The following is a 14,166-nucleotide window of genomic DNA, read 5'->3' on the forward strand; positions in this document are numbered from 1 at the left end:
TTGGCTGTACAGGATAAGATCACCTTACCTCTTGATTCCATCTTGTTTTTTAGGAAAAGTGCCTGTTTTGGGTTTGTTTTATAAATCCATTATTATAGCTCATCATTTCACCATGTGTGAGCGTGACAGTAATTAACAAATATATGGTTTACTTGGGCTTTTCAATAGAGGAACAGAATAGAAAAGCAAAGCGGTTATGCTGGAACTTTATAAATCACTGGTTAGGCCTCAGCTGGAGAATTGTGAATAATTTTGGACACATCACTTCAGGAAAGATATACAGGCCTTTGAACAGGTCCAGAGGAGGTTGACCAGGATGTTACCAGGAATGAGGAAATTCAGTTATGAGGAGAGATTGAGACTGTTCTCCTTGGAAAAAAGAATGTTAAAGGTGACCAAATAGCTTTTCAAGATGAAGAGAGGTTTTGATGGAGTAGAAAGAGAAAAACTAATCCCTCAGGTGAGTGTGTCAATAACTAGAGGTCATAAATTCAAAATCTTTGGAATATGATCTAGAGGGAAGAGAAGAAATTTTTTCACTCAGAGATTACCTGTGATTTGAAATGCTCTACCTGAAAAGGTGGTCAAAGCTGATTCCATAAATAATTGTAAAAGGGAATTAGACAGTATTTGAGATGAAGAACTTACAGTGCTACAGACAAAAAATGGGGAAGTGGGACTAAGTGCGAATGCTCCTTCAAAGAGAGACAATGGGCTGAATGGCCTCTTTCTGTGCTGTAAATTTCTATGGTTCTATAATAATACCCCTTGCTTGATTTTGTTTTCCTGCACAATGCCAAGGCAATTTCATGTCCAGGCACTAAAGACAAAATTCTATCGCGTCATGTCCTTGCTTCTGGGCTTACCTGAAATAGCACGGCAGTGGTTAGAAACTGAGTAATTTGGAGCAATCAACCCTGCCAAACACTCCTTTGAAATGTGTATTGGGAATCTAAATTTTAACCTGTGTAAAGCGCACAATGCAACATTATAAAACAAATTCCAGCTATTGTGCGATATTTGTCAAGCAGGGGAGTATACAGCACAGAACTACTTCTAATTTATACTGCCAGTTGCATGCTCACTACTTAATTGTTAACACGCAGCCTTGCTTTTAAATACCTCTTTCTGGTCTCTCTTGGACCATAATGAATTGGTAGTGCTTTGAATGCTGTACTACTAAACCAACAGGAGTCAGTTTTGCAAGCTGTCTTTACTATATTGGACATTGAAGAATGTAGAAAGTGGAGTAGGATCTGCACCTAAACTCCATACAGCCTCCTTTGGTCCATACCCTTGATACACTCACCCAACAAATATCTATCGATCTCTGTATTGAAAGTTTCAATTAACCCAGCATTCACACCCTTTTAGGGAGCAGTGTTCCAGATTCCAACTACCCTTTGCATGAAAAATGTTTGTGACTTACTTCTGTTTGGCCTGGCTCTAATTTGGAGATTGTTCTGGATTCCTCTACCAAATTAAATAGTTTCTCTGTACCTACTTTATTCTATATACTAATTCCATGCCCGATACCTGTGTTTATTTTTATGCTCCGTTCCAACACGTGTTAGAATTACACGGACCATTATTGCCATAAAATGCTTGTGCAACTCAGCACCAGATTTTGCAGCTAAAGAGATCCAACTGGGTAATTAACTAACAATTTCCAGTTTAAACTTGGGCAGCCCATCAGTTTCCAACTTAACTTCAACGTTAAATAACATGGCCATTTGGGAATCTAAATTTGAAACATGAATATGGAAGAGGTTTAGTTGTTGAAAGACTGAATGCAATTGAAGTTTTTGTGTTAAGAGATTCTAAAACTGACAGATATCCACTAAAACATAAAAATATTTTTATTAAGAAAGGACATTTTTCAGTTAGCTTTTAAGATTATACCTTCAGTTGAAGTCGCTCCAGAAATGAGTTTTATGATGTTTGGACACACAACATTTGACTAATTTAAAAAGAAAAAAAAAAATCACACATCCAGTTATTCTTTAGCCATTTGCCTTTTCTCTTACAAAGAAACAATCTTGTCTTCAAATCTCCTCTGTTTTCTATTCCCACTGATTATCGCTTGTGGTCATGGCTGAGCAGAGTTACAGAGCTTGCTGGTATGAAGGAGATAAATGAAAATACACGGTTATATTGACAAGAGCAGTGAAAAACCCTGAGCAAATTATGCAAATTCTCCTGATTTTAGTTCAGTTCCCACACACTGTCGGGCATGGAAACTCCTCCTAGACAGTTTCCCAGATGATGTCATGGAACACTCACTAATCACTATTGAAATGAAAATTACGAACCAAATCAATGGAAATGGGTGGCAACAAACAGTAAAACATTAACATTAAAGATAGATCTTTCAAATTAAAAAGGCAACTGTTGACACAGCTGCTTTTTTGATCATGGCATATGTTTTGCTGAAGATTAAACTGAGCTGACAGTCTATGTGCAATATGCCCATATATAACAGTTAACACTGTAAAACTAACACTAAAGATACAACTGTAATACACGATCTATCTATTTGAAAGCTCTTTGCTTCAATGCAGTTTTGGTAACCATTCTCTGAAGTGCCAATTTGTTCATCTTGGTCTGGTTTCCATGCTTTAAACCATTGAACAAGCTGGACTGGTGAAAGTCCATAATGAAGCCTGTCTCCAGGCATTCTATTCTTTATTCTAGTGTGTCAGTCATTCATATTCAATCTGTATGTGTCTGTTTCTCTCTCTCATTCCCTACAACTTCAGTTTCCTACTCACATCCTCATTGATGCAACTTCAATGGAGCCCTTTAGTCTGATTAATGGAAAAAAGCGCATGCTACACAGTATTATCTCAACAACCAGTTTCATGTACATTAACTGAATCATTACTAGGACTGTGATATGACAATCATTGCTGCTTCCCTGACATATTTATACAGTAGCATTTGAAATATAAGTTAAATGTCACTCTTTATTTGTTTCAAATGTTAATCTTTATAATTCCCTCAGTTTATTTGTTTTTCCTCCCAGCTATCTCCTGTTCCTTGGCTAAAATAACATTCCCAACATTGCCGTGTAACTGGCCTCAAGAGAAGTGGTAGACCAGCCAAGATGGCTTTCAGGCTCACTATCTGGTGCATCATCATGAGTCTACCAAGCACCTCCCCAATGGTCTGACTCTTTTGGGAGCTTGCTACCAGCAGTCCCAAGCAACCTGGTGTGTTACCTAATGTAGTGACACAGTCACCCTCCACACCACAAATTCAATGGTATACATAGTCTTACTCTTTATTACAAATAGGTGTAAAAACTATTGAGAACTCCCCAAATTCCATTGCAAATGAATTGCACATAAGATCTTTCAATCCAGTGTACCTCATATCTGAATTATGGCAGTATTGCAGGTACAATAGTGCAGCCGAAACTTTAGTTGTGAAGTCTAAACAAATCGATTATTTTAGAATACTTTCTAACTGGCCATATTGCCTTGAGGGGTGCTGTTCTCATTACCAGAACAGTGGTAATGTTGGCGGCTTAAAAGTTCCCTCCAGAGCAGAATAAAATGATGGCGGAAGAGTAAATTCATGATTTGAAATCTTTGTATTAAATATAGGAATTCCTTTAACACTGTTAGCAAAAGTCGTTCACAATCACCCTGACAACAGGTTGTTCAGCAAGGAAATCCTTGAGTTTCATGATTGCCCTCATCTCACTTTGTTGTACTCAGCAAACCGTACATAGCCCAGGAGCAGCAGCATTTCAAGACCATTCCTACTCCACAGGGGAGGTCATGATGAGGTTTCTCAGAATAACTAGTTCTGCTGCTTCACAATGGTTTTTTTTTAAAATAAAGTCCTTTATTTTGATCCAAAAGCACCATCCAACATAGAAGGAAATCATTTGGCCTATCATACCTGTGCTGTGCTAGAGTAATCCAAAACTAATACCATTACCCCACTCTACCCATTGATGTTTGTCTTCCTCAGTTTCGAATCTTTCACTACTCTTCCTTAAATAATCCACTGGTCTGCCTCAACTACTTCCTGTGACAAAGCATTCCATACCTCAACTCCCTTTGTAAAGACATTTCAACTACAGCATGTATCAAACAGTTGAATGTTTCGCAAAGCAATGCTGTCTCTGTTTAGGAGGTAAAGAATATGTGAACTGGTTTCACACTTGGCAGTCCTATCTACATAGATTCTTTGAAAACCACTAATTTGTGTTTAGTTAGAGAGCATAGCAGAATATAAATAAGAGTGTATGCTCTCTTCTAAACAATATTGATGTTTTCTTTTAAGTTTTGTAATCACAGGAACTAGGATTCTTTTGCGTTTGCAGTCCATGGCATTGATACAGGGACAAGCTTGTGTGAAAAAGGCTCAGTAAAGGAACTGGATGTTCAAAACATCTTATGACAAACATTACAACACATTACGTGACAGCCACGATCTTCCAACATGAGGCAATAGTTCCATAATACCTTAGCCTGGTGTGTAGTACAGTCCCTATCACTTGTATCACCAGGCTTATGGAGGGCAACTGTCTATACTGGGCAATTTCCTATAACGATTTTCCATGACCATAGAAATCAATTACAACTGGCCCACTTATGACATGTTGAGTGCATGGGTTATTTGGAGCAATTCAGAAAGTTCTTTGCACCTTGTTAAAATGCAATTACCTTTAATTACTTACTCTTCTGTGCTCACCATTTAAAGTTATTGATTGAAAGGAATAAATTACTGTGATGATAGGTTTTGTCATTTGAAATTTACTAATTGTACAAATTACAATAAAAGAGATTGAAGCTGCCAGTGTCACAGAGTGAATGTTCAAAGCCGCCAGTGCCACAGGGCAAAGCGTTAAGACCAATGTTCTCACTTTAAGTGGTGCAGACTACATTACAGTGCATGTGGGCAGGAGTGTAGTCGGTGGGCGGCAGGATGGGGGTTGGGTGGCAAAATTTGAGATTGAACCCGCTTCCAATGGATCAAAAATTAAAATAAAGAGGGGCGTCCCTTCCAAACTGATGTCATCGAAAGAGCTGAGGCCTGCATGCACACATATTACCCAAAGGTGGAAGTGGGGATTGAATGAAGGTTTTTAAATCCACTCCATTGTGGAGCAAACAGTTGCCATTGGGAAAGTAACCACAAAAAATTCCTGCTGTTATTTCAACAATTTCAACTCTTTGTTTGCTTTATCTACATTTGATGATGGAGTAAGACTTAAGAAATTCTGATTCCAACTTCCTTTTGGACTGGCTACATCCTGTTTAGTCACACTGAATGAAGGACAATCAAGTAGCATGAGTCCACTATTACAAAAATGTGTAATACATGATGAGTGGCAGAAAATCAACCCTGTGATCAAACCTGTGCCTACATTATGTATGTTTAAATAGTCAGGGGTCTTTGCTATTGTTTGAGACCAAGCTGTGATTTAGAAAGCTGCAAAGAAGCACAAAAACTAGCAGAAACTATGGCCTAGAAATTGGGCTGCATAGCTCTTGCAAAATGGGTGCTGCCCACCTTAAAATGGCGGCAGGAAAACTTAGCCTGGTGCCCGACCCGCCATATTGGGTAAGAACAAACAAGAAGCATCCTTTACCCACGCCTACTTCAGTATTTGTTAGTCTCTTTGTTTAGACAAATAAGGGGCCTAACACCTGCTTGCGGGTCCCACTCCAACATAGATTTACCCTGCGTGTAGCCAGTATCATCACGGGCTCAATTCAGGGAAACCAGTCTTCCAGAACAACTGTCACATAAGAAGGTAAGTAACTTATCAAAATGGATGCTCCCGAATACTAATAGTCTGTGAAGTCTGCACTGTCCTGAGGAATTGGGTTTGGATGGTGATCATACATTGATATCAACAGGTCCGCATATAACTGTATTCATAATAGTTTTGCATCACTTTGTCGATTGTTGCAGAGCTTCCCTGGAGAAGCATCCACTTCAGTTTTCTTTCCAAGATGGGATAATCCCTGAGATCTGTCCTTCAGACAACGAAGAAACTTGGGTCTTGAACATTAAGCGAGGCATCCTCAGTGTTCTCCAGGATTCATATGCAGTGAATAAACAGAAAACTGTTGAGGAGGTAAGAGACTTGTAAAGAACGGTCATGTTAACATTAGGGGCCATATTCTAATAGTCTGAAAGTTAGACTGGTGTGCACACTAAGGGCTGAATTTTTAGGCCTTGATGGGGGTTAGCATGGAGGCATGTGGTGAAGTAAATTCATGCCACTGGCCAGTGTCCCTTTCTCCATTCCACCCCTGTGCCACTTTCCCGGTCACGGGGGCGTGAGTGGCCAATTGACCTCATTAAAGGCCTATTGAAGCCTATTGTTGGAATTTTCCAGTTGACCTTCAGGTTCCCAGAGGTGTTGGGGAACGGTGTAGCTGTGTGGAGGTGCCCTCCTGGCAACTGACCAGGGTGGTGGGGAGGGGGACAACACTCCAGGCAGGCTTAGAGGCTCTCCCTGCGTGCCTGGCTTCATCTGCATCTGTAGGCTGCCCTGTGGAGGGAATGGTAGCCCGGCTGCTGAGGCCATTTTTTAGTTTAAAGTTTACAAAAGTTGAAGTCCATCCTGAGGTCCCCTCTCTCACTTAGCTGAAAGGGCAGCCTGCTGCTTCTCCGGTGCCACCTATAGGCCCTCTATCTTCGAGAGCCCGGTGTTCTGCAGCTCACTGGGAAAATCCTGCCTTAAATTTCACTAATGATGGAAAAGTTGCATCTGATTTAATCACCAGAAAAAAAATATTACGATGGTTCTGAAAATTCCAGAATGTTCTTATGATCAAATCCTTTAATAAGTCAGAAATTAATTGTACTCTACTCCTAGTTTGTTCTTCAGCTAATTATATTATCAGACTAACTTGATTGATAGTATCAGCTGTCGGTCAGTTGGTAGCACTCTCTCCTCTGAATCAGAAGGTTGTGTTCAAGAGCAAGGGTCAAGACCCATTCCCAGACTTAAGCATAAAAATCTAGGCTGACAGTGCAGTAATGAGGGAGTGCTGTAGTGTCTTTTGGATGAGATGTGAAATCCACGCCCCGTCTGCCATCCCAAGTGAACAAAAAGAAATCATGGCACTATTTTGAAGAAAAGCAAGAGAGTTATCCCTGGTGTTCTAGCCAACATTTATCCCCTGAGCAACTTCACTCAGACAGATTATCTGCCATTATCCCAGCTGTTTGTAGCTGCCGCGTTTCCTACATGACAACAGTGACTATACTTCATAAGTACTTAATTAGCTCGAAAGTACTTTGGGATGTCCCAAGGATGTGAAAGGCACTATATAAATGCAGCCTTATATCTTTAATTGATTGATTATTAACCCATGAATTGCTGATCATGTTTCTGATCTTTTGTTCTGACGTTTGAGCGATACTCAGACCCAACACTTCTGGAGGTAAATGTGTATTAGACTTATTTGGTTCAAGCTCCTGTATGTCGAGTTGTGCAGTGAGAAGTAAAAAAACAGATGTGGTGAAGTTTCTTTGTTACCAAGCCTGAAAGTGAATCAGAAAATGTAGTAATATCTGATGATTAACCAGCATTGCTGACACTGGCACAAATCTGTTTTCATTTGAAGAGAGTTCCCTCAGGCCACATTAAGTTGGATTTCTCTTTATGTTGAGGTATTTATGTTTTGATTAAATAATAAATTGCCACATTTACATGGTAGAAATCACACATCTTATAAACTAAATAAAACATAATATGAGTTGATAGATATTTAAGAAAAATTGCAGGTAGGTAACTGAAAGCTAACTACTCCAAGCTCCGAAAGAGCCCTTTCAAAATTATTGGTGGCTGTTGATGAAACGTTGGGCTTGAACCCAAGATGAAATCAGAGTGCAGCATTCCTCACCCCGTGAACACCACATGAAGTCATCAGAACTTACCAGCCTCACTTGTTTCCTTTTGGTTCACTATTACAAAGCACAACAGAGTCCCACGGATATGTGTACAGCTTAGAACAAACTACATCTGCTATGGGAGACTTGGGCTGAAAAGCAATGAAAATATTTTTGCCGTTGTAATAGATTTATTGATATCTTATTCTCAGCACACTTTTGAAAATCATACGCTCAGAACTCTTCATAAACCCTGCTTGCACGTTTAAAGGGCCCTGTGTATTCTGCTGGTTCTCACACTGTTGTCAAGTGCGGATTTAGGACAGGAAAGTTATGTTTGTTGTATGACGCTAAATGTGCAGCATTTCAGCATAGTCCTGGTACTGTCTCTAGGCCAATAATAGCAACAACATCAAACATTTATATAGGGCCTTTTACACACATAAACATCTTTGCGATGGCTTCATATATAGCCATAAGGGAAACTGATGTTGGGCAAGGAAGTGCGAAATTAATGGGGTAAGACTGAAATCTTGATTGAGACATGGGGCATGATGAGGTTTCGAGAGGTGGAGCAGTTTAGAGAGGGAGTTCTACAGAGAAACTTGAATTTCCTGTAAATACTCTGGAAAATATAGTGAGTGCCATAAGGGATAATAGGATGGCCCTGTTTAATTCTTTTTAACCACATTCTGGAATATCTCAAGTCAGTTCCAGTTAGAACATTATACTGTCCAATATTTATAGCTTTTTTAAATACTTTTTCCACAGGTTGATATTTCAGGAAAGTGTTTGTCTACATATAAGGTGGAAGGTTCCCTTCTTGTGAAATCTAAAGACCTAAACCGTTGTTCTCTCCGCACAATGACTGTCACTTCGTTGCAATCAGTGGTTCTACCAGATGCTGCAGTAAGCAAAACCTTTATCATCATCCACTAAAGTTTATGTGACCCTTCTCCATAATCTTAAAAATAAAAACCTTATATTTTACCGATTTTAAAATCCTACTATGTTAGTTAATCAATCAATAAATTGGCCAGTTAACAAGTATCCAAAAGTGAGTTTGCAAATGCATCGCATAATTCTCATCAGAACCAAGAGACAAACTGTAACCGAATAATTGTTCTAAAAAATAATCTATTAAAGAGTCAAATTTTCGTTACCAAGTTATAACCAAGATCCTTGCAAAATGTCATTGCCAGTACCCTAAAATCAGGTTGTACGTATACTGTGTGAAAGAGAAAAGGACTATTAGAAAACAAGAGTATCTGTGTATGAAAGAAATGGGGAGCATTAATCTAGTCTGATGTTTCATTGTTCTCCATTAGTCCCACCAACAGATCCTGGATTCCCAGTTGGAATGTATGCAGAGCTATAAAGGTGGTGTCATAGAAATGGCTACTTGCAATGAGTCAAATATCTTTCGGCCCTTCTCCAAAGACGGAAAAGGTGCAAAGACAGAGATCTTCACAACACTAAAACTTTTAAAGATGGAAGAAGTACTATCCATGCCCAGAGGTGAGTTAGAAATACTGAACCCGAAGCAGAATTCAGCACCTTTCCTTCTGGGATGACTTGTATCCAAAACGAGCATTAGCAGTATTGGCGTGGGCACCTCAAATCACATTGCCTCCGTATGTGCTGGCAAACGGTGTTGGGCCACCAAGCATTGTTTGTGTATATTAGCTCTTATAAAGGTTTTGTAGCATGAATAAACTAAATGCAAAGTTTGATACTGGAATAAAGAACAAAGCTCAACTTAAAGTTGCTACGTCACAACCATTTTTTTTATTAATTGATTGAATTTAAATTCCACCAGCTGCCATGGTGGGATTTGAACCTGTGTCCCCAGGGCATTAGTCTGGGTCTCTAGATTACTAGTGTAGTAGCATTACCACTATGCGACTGTCATTCCTTCTCTCCTTATCTCACCATGGATAGCCATGCCTCCAACAATACTAACTTGAACGGAGAGGCTTGCTTGGCCATTTCAGAGGGCAGTTAAGAGTTAACAACATTGCTGTGGGTCTGGAGTCATATGTAGGCCAGACCAGGTAAGGACGGCAGATCTTCTTCCCTAAAGGACATTAGTGAACCAGATGGGTTTTTGCAATAATTGATGATAGTTTCATGATGGATTTGGGAGGTGACAGCATATTGAAAGACTTTGGAGAGGGAGTTCTGAGACGGGGCAAGGACAGAGGAATTGAGAATCTTTGTTGAGAGGTGAGATGATGTCAGTTGTTTTGAAAGGAAGGTTGACAGTAACTGAGGAGAGGAGGCTATTTACAATCTCAGGTAGCATGGGGGCCAGGAAGGGAAGCTGGGTCAAGGGAGTGGGAAATGGGTCTTATGGACGAGATGAGGACATAACGGGAGATGGGTGAGAAACTATAGAGATATGCAGTTTCAGGTTAGGGCAGGGCATGTCTGGTGGGAGGGTTGGCTTGATGGACAAGGGTAAGGGGGATTACTTAGTTTTCAAGCTACAAATACCAATTGTTTATTTGAATTGAATTTAGAATTGTTGGAGATGTAGGTCAGTCCCACTCCAGAGACTTGAGTGCAAAATTAAGGCTGACACTTCAGTGCAATAGTGAGAGTGTAGCATTATCAGAGGTTTGGGGTCTTTTGGATGAGGCATTAAATTGAGGTTCTGTCTGCCCTCTTAGGTGAATGTAAAAAATGCCATGGACTATTCCAAGAAAAGAAAGGGTGTTCTTTCTGGTGTCCTGGCCCATATTTGTTCCTCAACCAACATCATAAAGTCAGATGATCTGGTCAGTCACACTGCTGATTGTGGGAGCTTGCTACATGTAAATTGGCTACTGCCCTTTCCTACATTACAACAATGACTGAGGGAGCTTGCTACATGCAAATTAGCTACCACCCTTTCCTACATTACAACAATGACTATGCTTTAAAAGTACTTTGTTGGCTTAAAGTGCTTTGGGACATCGGAAGTTCTGAAAGATGCTATAGAAATGAAAGATCTTTCTTTATATAAAAAGTAGTAGCTGCAATGGAAATCCAGAATCCTTCACTGTGTCATGGGCTGTGGTTTAGTCTTTGGCATTCTGTAAAACAGCAGTTGTATTTCTTAACAGTGGAACTGAAGCCATTCCGTCTCAGCACTCTGCTGTTTGAGAGAGAACATGGACAAAGGAAAAAGACAGGATATTTGGGTGCCGAGCGGGTTGCAGAGGCATTGAGACAACTCTGCATAACCAAAGGAATGACCTTAGAGGTAAGTCACGGTTTGCTTTTTCATAGGTGGTGCAGCAAGTGGGATTAATTCACTAATGAAGAGTGTGCATTAAGTTCCTTATTCATGAAGGCTAGAACTCACAATTAGTGATTTATTTAAGATTATGTGGAGCTTCCTTGAAAGTTCTGTTGGAATGGCATGCACAAAAAAAGGAGTTTGATTTTTTTAAACAATTGGCAAACCTGGATGAAAAACCAAGGCCCACATTGCAGGATAGCAACAAGTCTGAAAAGAGCATGAGATAAATAAATAAGGAAGCAGTAATTAAGTGATGCCAAGTTTAGCTATCAAAGTTGCAAGGTAATAACAGAGCTAAGAGGCTCTGGAGACCTTACAGAAATGGTTTGTATCTTCTTTTTCTGATCCTGAGTGTTTCTAGAACAGTTGACTGCTATAGAGGCATATATCATTGAAAAAGGACATTCAGCTCATCACGTCTGTGCCCTTTCTCTGAAAGAGCCATACATTTAACCTCTGCTCTATTGTCATCACCTCTTTAAATATAATCCCTGTTAATTTAAAGTTGCTTTTGTACTAAAAAAATTGAATATTTCTGCAGTTCAAATTAAGCAGTAGGATTAAAACAGGCTTTTTTTTTGCACCATTCGAATTTGAGTTAAGTGACTGAATTAATAGCAGCCTTCCCACTTTAATCTTGACTGCCTGCCTGTATCCCTATATATCATATATACAATATAAAATCAGATCTCCCATTGTATTACACACTGAGTTGGAGAATGTGGTGCCTTGTTACCATTAACAACAAAGTAGGATGGGGAAAATGTTACAGGAAGTAGATGTGACACTTACAGGAAGTATTATATACATGACTTTTAATATATTACCAGTCAATCTCTCAAGGCTTTGCACATGGAGAGTTAAGTCCTTGTGCAACCTTCAGGTGAAGAGGGTTTAGCAGGAATGGGGTAATAGAACCAGGGTACACAAATGTAATTCAGTCTTCCTTGTTAAGTGATGCGTTCTGTCCTTATTATTCAATAATTTGAGTTTATATATTTATCGTTTAATAGCAAAACATACAAGAATTTGGGAAGCAGAGAAGTTGAGTTGATTGGAGCCTTGGAGTTTCTTTCTCAGTGGAGGCTGAGAAACTGAGGTGCAATTGCACTACCACTGGTGGGAAGATGTAATTACAGAGTCGTCAATTTACACTGACAGTTTCCATTAGGAATGTACATACAAGAATTTATAATGGATAAGTTGACACAAGCCTAAGAACAAGAAGTAGGGTTATTGTAGATAAGAAGTGTGCACAGAAGTAAGATTTTTAATATATTGTTAGGCAATCTGCAGTGGTGCAAATACACCCTCCCACCAGTATTGCTGCAGCTCAGATTTTTTGAATAGATTGAGAAAGGAAAATATCATGGGGGAATTTTATCCTGGCAGAGGGGGTCTCAACGTCCAGAGAAACCAACGCCAAGATCCCCATGTCACCACTTTGACAGAAGGCCACCGAATTTAGTGCCAATCAGGCACTACAGTGGACAGTGGCTGGCATTCCACGGGATCAAGGAACCATCGCCAGACTCCTGCCCTTGCAGAGCTGCCAGCCTCTGGCCGAGGCAGTGGCTGCTGCTGCAGGTGCACCTATTGGAGGCCGAGGAGCGTCGCTGGAACCAGGCCCTTGGTAAGTCAGGGTGGGAGGAGGTCTCACAGGGTGGGGGTCATGGGTGAGGGGGGGAGGAGAGTCATCAGCAAGGGCAGGGGTTGGCCCTCAGCAGGTACCCCCACCCCACCCCTCCGCCGCCCCCCCTTCCCCTTCCGCATGCCGGGTCCCTTGTTCAGGCACTGTGCCTTTTAACAATGACCACCCCCCGGAGCTGGGAAGCAGCCCGCACAGTTTTCCATGCCACGCTTCCTGTGCAGTGACAGGGCCGCCCGCCACATGGCTAAATGCTCAGTTAAGGGCCTCCATTGGCAGCGGGGAAGGAAGGCCATTCAGAAAGTGCGGCCACCCCGCACTAAATTTTGGCAGAGGTGGATGGTGATGGGAACCAAACCCCAACGCGCACCCCCCCCACCCACCCCCCCCCCCCGGCCAAAACCACCAACCACGATCCCACCTGATATTATGCTCTCGCTGCCTCTAAACCCACTGTGGGGGAAAGCATAAAATGCCCCCCGACCACCCCATGGGTGTTCAGCTATTATTAGATAATGGGGCTGAATTTTCTTGGGAAATCTCCTGATCGGCTGCTGTAACTTTGGTGGAAGATTGACTGAAAGCAAATTGAACTACGTAATGGAGTTTCTGCCCCAGTTACAGTAGCCAATCAGGAGAACCCTGAGGAAGTTTGCTGTGTATAAATCAAGCTTATAAAGACTGGCCACTGGGAGGCCATCTCATGTATTAGAGGACTTCCACAGAGTCCTATGGGGAAATTGGAATTTAATACTTTAGACAGTTTTGAACCTTACTCATTGGACTACCCATCCCATGATGCAAATTTGTACCTAAGAGCTCAAGCAGAGGTTGCATATCAATGAGAAACTATTTTATTCATGAAGTATTGAACTCACATTGTTGTTGCCTGATTTAAGTAATATGTGGGTGTTGTAATCTTCTAAACAATAGAGTTGCATTTCTGCATTTTGGTGATGTGAAAAGATTATAACTGGTGTGTTATGTTAAAGTAGAACTTGTACATTAATCAAACCCCACTTGCTTTTTCTGTTGCACTGCAGTGCGACACAGTAAGAAACACTAATGCTTCATCAATACGATGTACTGATTTGAAGCAATCTCTGTCCTTTTTTACTGCATCCCAGAGTGAAGTTACCAAATTATCTCAAATGTGAAGTATGGAGTTTAGCTTACTGGGAAATAAAGAAATATTAATATCCGTTATCCAATAAAGGAGATGTTGTCTCTACATTCAATGGTAAATTGCACTTGGGTGGCAGAGGTGAAAGGGCGATATGCTAAGTCACTGGACTGTGCATTGATGTGTCAGTTGCTATGTCATTGACAACGTATGTGATAGACAGTAAACATGGTACAATTTTGT

At 40.6% G+C, this 14,166-nt stretch overlaps 1 protein-coding gene across 3 annotated transcripts in view; it reads left to right on the forward strand.

The window, feature by feature from the left end:
- LOC137383224 (uncharacterized) overlaps positions 1 to 14,166 on the forward strand; it is a 472,338-nt gene that overhangs the window by 38,831 nt on the left and 419,341 nt on the right. For all 3 annotated transcript variants that reach the window (XM_068055726.1, XM_068055727.1, XM_068055728.1), the window contains exons 5-8: positions 5,935 to 6,100; positions 8,638 to 8,775; positions 9,195 to 9,384; positions 10,974 to 11,113. In XM_068055726.1, coding sequence (XP_067911827.1) covers positions 5,935 to 6,100; positions 8,638 to 8,775; positions 9,195 to 9,384; positions 10,974 to 11,113 — 634 coding nt within the window. The remainder of the gene's footprint in view (positions 1 to 5,934; positions 6,101 to 8,637; positions 8,776 to 9,194; positions 9,385 to 10,973; positions 11,114 to 14,166) is intronic.

The sequence above is a fragment of the Heterodontus francisci genome, chromosome 24, assembly GCF_036365525.1.
Source record: "Heterodontus francisci isolate sHetFra1 chromosome 24, sHetFra1.hap1, whole genome shotgun sequence".
NCBI classification, from domain to species: domain Eukaryota; kingdom Metazoa; phylum Chordata; class Chondrichthyes; order Heterodontiformes; family Heterodontidae; genus Heterodontus; species Heterodontus francisci.